This window comes from Leucopleurus acutus (genome assembly GCF_964270905.1).
Source record: "Leucopleurus acutus genome assembly, chromosome: 3".
Taxonomy (NCBI): domain Eukaryota; kingdom Metazoa; phylum Chordata; class Mammalia; order Artiodactyla; family Delphinidae; genus Leucopleurus; species Leucopleurus acutus.
This window is the reverse complement of record NC_139145.1, coordinates 3466361-3473904: the sequence shown is the minus strand read 5'-3', so window position 1 is coordinate 3473904 and position 7544 is coordinate 3466361. Positions and strand designations below refer to the sequence as shown.

The window sequence follows — 7544 nt, the reverse complement described above, 5'->3', positions numbered from 1 at the left end:
CTTCCTTCTCTGACATTCTGGCATCTGAAATGATTTAGACCAGTGGATTACCATTCAGGGTGCCCATCAGAATCACACGGGAGGTTTTTCAAACTATTCATAATAGCCCCATCAGGATCTTGGGGAAAGACGTTGGGGCATGCGTATTCTAAAGCAATCCTCTGATCTAGTCCTTCTGTTGAGGCACCTGTAAACTTCCAGCAATCCTCTGCTTTACAAAATCGCTCAACTCTGTCAGATATTTCAGCACTGAAGTTGCAAGCACTTTAGCTCTAGTCACGTTATTGTTCTTTTTCTGATCGGTAGTCAGACACGTTATCCATTGTGCAACTGGCCCCCACCCTGTTTTTTTTGGACTCATTTACTCATTTCGATTCATTATTAATTTCCAATTCATTCAATAAAAATAAGAATTGATGAAAAAATCAATATCGGTAAACATGTATCAATCTGGGAAGGCTTCCTGGAGGAGGTGACATTCCAAATAGAGTTATTTTTTATGCACAAGGGACAGGGGAAAGATTGGGGAAGAATGTGCATGAGAGGAATAATGTTAGCAAAATCCATAGGCAACAGGGACCATGAGTTATAGAAGACGAAGAGAGCCGAAGTTAGACAAGGTGATGGGGTCAAATTATACAAGCTTTGTAGCCCATGTTAAGAAATTGGGAGAGTATGCTAAGGCCAGTAGATGGACTTTAAACAGGGGACTGATGTGATCTGAATTGTGTTATAGAAGCATCATTCTGGCTGTCTTGTAGAAGATGAATTGGAGGGGAGAACCTGAAGGTGGGCACACCAGAGAGGAGGGTGGTGGAATGGTCTGATCAGGGCAGAAGACAGTTGGGGCAGTGGAAAGGAGTTATAAGTGATAGCCTGATGTCTGACTTGGGCAACTGAATGGACGAACACGGGGCCGAACGAGATGGTGGTGGAAGACCACAGAAGAATTGGGTATAGCTGAGATTACCGAACAGGTATCCGAAGATTTGTAAACCCAGCCTCTGGAGTTCTACCTGCCCCTTCGCCTCCCCAATCTCTGCAAAAAGGTGTTAAGCGCCTTTCCTAAGACATCAGGCCCACCTCCGGGACTCGAGGGGTCGCTGCAGCCGCCACAGCCCCTCTAGGTTCTCCCCGGTCCACTCACTGGGCTAGGCGGCCTCTCCATCCGCAGGCGGAGTGCGCGTGCGCTCCCTGGCCGGCAGGGGGAGCGCGTGCGTAGACGGGGCCGTGGGGGGGGGGCGCGCGTGCGCGCGGCGGAGGCCGGCACCGGAAGTGTGTGGTTGCCATGTAATATCCTGGCCGCGCGGGCGCGCGAGGGGCTGAGGCGGCGCCGGGGCGGGCGCGGAGCTGGCTGGAGGGCGGCGGAGGCGGTGCCGTAGGGGCCCGCTGAGGCGCGCGGGGTTTGGCGGCGCCCGGAAGCCTGTCGCTTGCGCGGTCCCTCCGGTTCGCTGAGTCCGCGCGGGAGGCCCGACGGCGGGAGGCAGCATGTCGGTAGCGGGGCTGAAGAAGCAGTTCTACAAGGCGAGCCAGGTGAGCGGAGGCCGAGGCGGGGGGCGAGCTCCGGGCCCCAGGATGCTTGGAGGGGGTCCCGGCCAGGCCCTGACTCGGGAGGGAGCCGTGGGTACTGAGGGGGCGGCGTTGGCACTCGTCCCCTGCCGGGTGGGGACAGCCTAGGAGGGGCGGGGGTCTGCGTGCGAGGTGGCCCAGACCCTCCCCGCCATGTGGGCTCCAGTCTCTTCGAGACGGGTGGGCAGACGCTTTAGAGGCGCGGAGGTGCACCCAGAGGTTGGCCCCGGACGTGGACCCCTCTCCTCCCGTCCTTCCCTCTGAAAGGGCGGGCGGGCGGGGGGGGGGCGCTGTGGGGGGGGCAGGGAGGGAAGGGGAAGAAGCAGTCCCGAGCTTGTCGACACAGGACTCTTGCTAGAGAACCCAGGGTCAGGGAAATTTTATGTCTAGAACAATTCTTTTTTTTCTTTTTTTCTTTTTTTTTTTTTTTAAAGATAACAAACGAAAAAACCTTTTCAGTGGGCCCGGTACAAAGTTGAACGGGTAGAGTGAAAAGTCAGTTTCCCACTTCAGTCCCTCAGGCATCCAGTCCCTCTCTCCAGAGACAGGGACTGTCACCAATTACCAAAGAGAAGGGTATGCCTCTCCTTTAAAAACACACACATAGCGGTAACATCGTCTACACAGAACCGTGTAGTTGATGTTTTTCATTAAATGTGTCTCGGAGATCGCACTAGAGCCAGAATTCTCACCTTGGGTCATTCTCTGTTGTGGTGGCCCTCCTGGGCACTGTGGGGCGTTGAGCAGCATCCCTGGCCCCTACCCAGTCGATACCAGGAGCTCCCCCACCGACCACGGATGTCTCCGGATGCTGCTAAATGTCCTTAGGGGAAAACCCCTCTCCCTTCCCCCTCCCCCAGAGCTACTCCTAGAGCCTCTTGTATCTTTTTAATGGGTATGTGGCATTCCATTCCATGAAGTCTGTCATAATTTATTTAATTAGTTGTCCCATCGATGGACGTTTAGGTTGTTTCCAGTAGTTTTCTGCTGCAAATGATACTATCGTGAATAGCCAGTGAATATCTCTGCTCACAGGTGGGATTGGATTTAAAGGATAAGTTCCCAGAAGTGGAATGCAGAATCCAAGAATATAAGTGTTCTACTTTGACAGATAGAATAGGTGTTTTGGAAAGTCACCTTTCCAAAACATCCAGACATGTCCAAGCATCCAGACACCAAGTCTCCCCCTCCCAACGGTGCTGTGTCAGGCCCCATTGCTCACGAGTCTGGTGAAAGCTGAGTGCATCCACTCTTCAGAAAACTGGGCGAATGCAAAATTCAGTTTATAATTTCAGATCCAAGAAGTCCCAGATCCCTTGATCCTATGAGAACCTTAGATCTGGAGTTTGTGTGGATAGACTCCAGGAAGGAGCGAGCAACAGTCATAGGAGTTGTTTGGCCCGTGCTGGCAAACCAGACTCTGCCCACAATTTGGAGAGGTCCAGTGGGAGGGAAGAGAGATGAGTCCCCAGTAATACACAGCTGGGACCTTTTGCCCTTTGAGGGGGAGAACTAATGACCCTAGTAGTTGTCTAGGGCTAAAGATATTTGGGGTCTATCTCTAGACTCCAGGCCAAACCCTGGAGGAAGAGAGGTTTAATCCAGAGGGATTCTAGGATTGTTGCTGAGAGTACAGCCCTTTGCCCCAGCAGGATGGAATTAAGTGAGCTGGCCCTGGGTTAGACCTTGCCCAGCAGGCCTCAGACCCCACCCCCGCACACTTGACCAGAGCACCTTGGAGGGCTGCTCACTATCTTGGGCCCTGATGTAGCCCCTCTAGCAGGAACTGTGGGTCTCGGAAGAATTCCTGGGCCACTTTGTTCCTTCATATAGACAGGTCTCTGGAAGCCCTCCACGCCCCGCCCCCAGCCATGAGGGCCCGGGCTGGTGGCCCATGCTGTCCCCAGCAGATACGCTGTGCCGGAGGAACTAGCTGGGCCTCAGGCCATCCACCGGAGCCTTTCCTCTCAGGGAAAGAAGGTTGGCCTGCATTCAGATCTGTGGGGAGTGCTTGGAAATCTGGAAAGCTCAGAGCAGTGCAAGCTGGTGGTGCGGATCAATTTATTATCTCGATATTCTGAGGCCCAGTCCCAAAGAATTGCTGCGACACGTCCTCCTCTGAGAGCTGTCGTCTTGGCCTCCTGACCGATTCCATGTTGAGTTGTCCTCTCAAGAATCACCCTGGCTGTGTTCCATTCCCTTCTGCAATAGTTTCCATAGACCTCTGCTGTTTATCTGGATGTGTCCACCTCTTTGTGTATTACTTTACTTTTTTTTTAATATATAAATTTATTTATTTATTTATGTGGCTGCGTTGGGTCTTCGTTGCTGTGCGTGGGCTCTCTAGTTGCGGTGAGCGGGGGCTACTCTTAGTTTGCAGTGCACAGGCTTCTCATTGCGGTGGCTTCTCTTGTTGCGGAGCACGGGCTCTAGGCATGCGGGCCTCAGTAGTTGAGGCTCACGGGCTCTAGAGTGTAGGATCAGTAGTTGTGGCACAAGGGCTTAGTTGCTCTGTGGTATGTGGAATCTTCCCGGACCAGGGCTCGAATCCGTGTTCCCTGCATTGGCAGGCGGATTCTTAACTGCTCTGCCATCAGGGAAGCCCTGTGTTTCTTTTCTTGATCTTATGAACACCTCTTTCAAGTAGGGTCGTCTGTGTCAGGTAACATTCTTGTTAAGTCATAATAATATATATTGAGTTTTCACTGCGTGAACAGGTGATATTCTTTAAACCAGTCGGTCTCAATTGGTCTCACTTATCTGGCCTAAGGGTAAATAAACACTGTCCCCTTTTTACACAAAAGGATTTGGGGGCATTTGTCTTCCTGTAGGACAGTAGTTCTCAACCAGGGCCAGTTCTACCCTCCAGAGGACATTGGCAATGTCTGGAGGCATCTTGGGTTGTCACAACACGGTGGTAATTAATTATATTACAGCGCACTGGGCGGCCCTGCACAACCAAGAGTCACCTGGCTCTGACGTCAACTGTGCTGAGGTTGAGAAACACTGTTTTATGGTTTGAAAAAAGTGAGGATAATTTTACCCAAACAGAAGAACAACAAAAAATCCTTCCTGGGCATTCTTCTGGCAGCTGCCTGCTTTTTCTAATTCTCGAAATGCAGATAACCACATATACGCAGATGGACACGTGCGTAAAATTCAGCATCCAGACACCAAGTCTTTCCCTCCCAAGTCCTCAGGAAAACCCCAGAGTGTTTTCTGGCATCTGGCATTTTTAAGAAGGTACAAGCTTGCATTGGTGCCTCTCAATTAGGGGCAACTAACCCTCCCCTCTCCCACCCTGTGCACCACCCAAGGGACATTTGGCAACGTCCGAGACAGTGGCACGCCTTGGGGAGAGGGTGCTACTGGCACCGAGTAGGTAATGGCTGGGGATGGTTGTTAAGCATCCTACAACATACAGGACAGTCTTCTACACGACAAAGAATTATCTGGCCATGCATAAGAGAAGCACCAACGTTTCTGTAGCAAGAAACCCTACTTTGAAACGGGTTCTTGATTTCCAAGGCTTGTAAGAGCATCATTTCTAAATTGAGAAATAGAAGCCAGGTGGATGTGTGAGAGAGAGCTGGGAATAGAGAAGCTGGGTTTCTCGAAGGTGAGGCTGTGATGTTAATGAAAAGTTTCTACCTCCTTGGTGACACTGGTAACAAACCAGGTCCCAGTGTCTGGCAGTATACTGGCAAATTCCACACCAGTTCATCCCTGGTGAAAACTTTCAGGTCTCAGATAAAATCGGTTTGAGCTTGAGCGGGAAGTTTGTGGGTTTTTACTTCTTAATAGGAACTGGTCACCTGAGCTGAGGAAAGTTGAATGTATGGAGTGAAGCAGCCAAAGAAATGGGCGTCTGTCTCAGGCCCGTGGTTTTGGTCCCCTCTGGCCTCGCTGTGTAATGCCACTCAATAGCCCTCTGGTACTCATGCACACCTAGAGTCCAGGGAGATGCTTTTATGAGCCTTTCTGAGGAACTGAGGTGGGTAGAGGAACCCAGTAGTGAGATCTAGGCTCAGAAGTTCACTTGTCATTGTGGTGTGTTTGGGTGACATTAATTTCCAGGCCTAACCTTCTAACTGGTTTCCTGATAATTCTTGCGGCTGGGCTGTGTGGAGATTTGAGAGTGTAACTAGGGATAGATCTGGCAGTTGCCTGGAATGCTGGCCTGATTTTTTTTTTTTTTTTTTGCCTGAAAGGAGGGAGAGAGTTTAAACTGAAAGATTGGTTCCGTCCGAGCTAGGAGGGAAATTCATGACCGTCATATCCCGTAGCTTTGACATTTGTTGGATACTCGCTAGGCTCCGGGTTTGTGTCTAGGAGGAAAGATCGAGCTTCCTGGGAAAGGCATGGGGTGGGGGTATGACGGGGGGCCCAGGACCCCAACGTGTTGGAGTAAGCAGTAGCCGGGGGAATGTCCGATGTCCCCAGATACTGCCTGCTCTGACCTTTTTTTTTTTTTGGCTGCATCAGGTTTTAGTTGTGGCACACGGGGTCTTCGTTGAGGCGTGCAGGATCTTCCACTGCGGCGCGGGCTCCTCTCTAGTTGTGGCATGTGGGCTTTCTCCCTCTAGTTGTGGCACGAGGGCTCCAGAGCACGTGGGCTCTGTAGTTGCGGCACGCCGGCTCTCTCACTGAAGCACGTGAGCTAAGTAGTTCTGGTGCACGGGCTTGGTTGTCCCGTGGCATGTCTTAGTTCCCCGACCAGGGATCGAACCTGTGTCCCCTGCATTGGAAGAAGAATTCTTTACCACTGGACCACCAGGGAAGTCCCTCTGACCTATTTTTTAAACTTCATTTTATGGGATCATGCTTTTGATTTCCCAGTAAAGTTCTTGGCCTGCTAAGTAGTGGACATGGAGCGATCTTGGGATACAAAAATCTGGAATTTGTAACCCCTTAGTCTCAGCACGAATCAAAGTGTGGAACCTGTGAGCCGGGAGCGACAGGTGTCAGGCGAGGTCTGGGGGTGGGGGTGGTCCCTGGCCCAGACCCTTGAGCTGAGCAGCTGCAGGCTAACCTCCGGAAGACCTTCTGCCTCGGGACAGCAGACCTGGGAAGGGCCTTTGGCCATTGCCATGTCCACGTGCGATGGGAACTGGGTTAAGTCCACTCTTACAGGAAGCCACTCTGCTGACTCATTTTGTAGGAAGACCCTTGACCTAGCGGTGTCCCTGTGGGACCTTGGACAGAGATGATCCTGTCCTGCTCCATCAGTATTCCGTCCCCAGCTTGCTGGGTGGAGTAACCAGCCCTGTGTTTTAGGCTGCACTGTGGAGTTACAGAAGAGATTTGAGACTGCCCTTCCCGAAGGGAGCCAAGGGGCCTCTTTAAACTCCACCACTTCCCAGGCCTCTCTGTAAAACCAGGTTAACCCGACCTCCTGGGCAGGACCCGCTGTTTGCAATCAGGGAGGCGCCCTGTAACCAAGCAGCATCCTGCATACTCTTGTTATTAACATACCAGGACCAAGGGGTCATCATATTCTGTTTCTGCTGCCCGTGACTGCGGTACATCAGACCTGAAGTTCACCTCTGACTCAGAATCCTGTGTGTAGTAAAGAGCAATTTATCAAAGAGGGCCCGTGGGAGCTAATCGCCCTGCTTATCTGGGTATGTTTTGAGGCAAAGCTGTAGGATACTTAATTATATTCCGTGTGCCACTTAATAACAGCCTCTGTTTGGTTTCAGAAATTGGAGGCTGTCACAGTTTTGCGACCCCAGAACTGTCACTGACTTAGCAAGTGAAGTAAGGAAATGGTGCTATTTACCCACCCACCACCCATCCACCCAGCCTCCCTCCGGAGCCAACATCCAAGCAAGCGCTTAGTGCCTTTGGGGGCCTGAGCTCTCCGCCCGCCCGTCAAGTGTCCATCTGAGCATCGCTTTGCTTCTTTCCTCAGAGGACAAACTGACAGGCTTTGACCGGGCCCCTCAGGCCTGCCATTTGCCTCTGGTGTGCGT

At 51.7% G+C, this 7544-nt stretch overlaps 1 protein-coding gene across 1 annotated transcript in view; it reads left to right on the top strand.

Moving 5' to 3' along the window:
* The first annotated feature begins 1325 nt into the window (after positions 1–1325).
* Positions 1326–7544, top strand: part of SH3GL1 (SH3 domain containing GRB2 like 1, endophilin A2) — a 32228-nt gene continuing 26009 nt past the window's right edge. Inside the window, exon 1 of the mRNA XM_082836931.1 lies at positions 1326–1533. Coding sequence (XP_082693057.1) covers positions 1489–1533 — 45 coding nt within the window. The 5' untranslated portion in view covers positions 1326–1488. The remainder of the gene's footprint in view (positions 1534–7544) is intronic.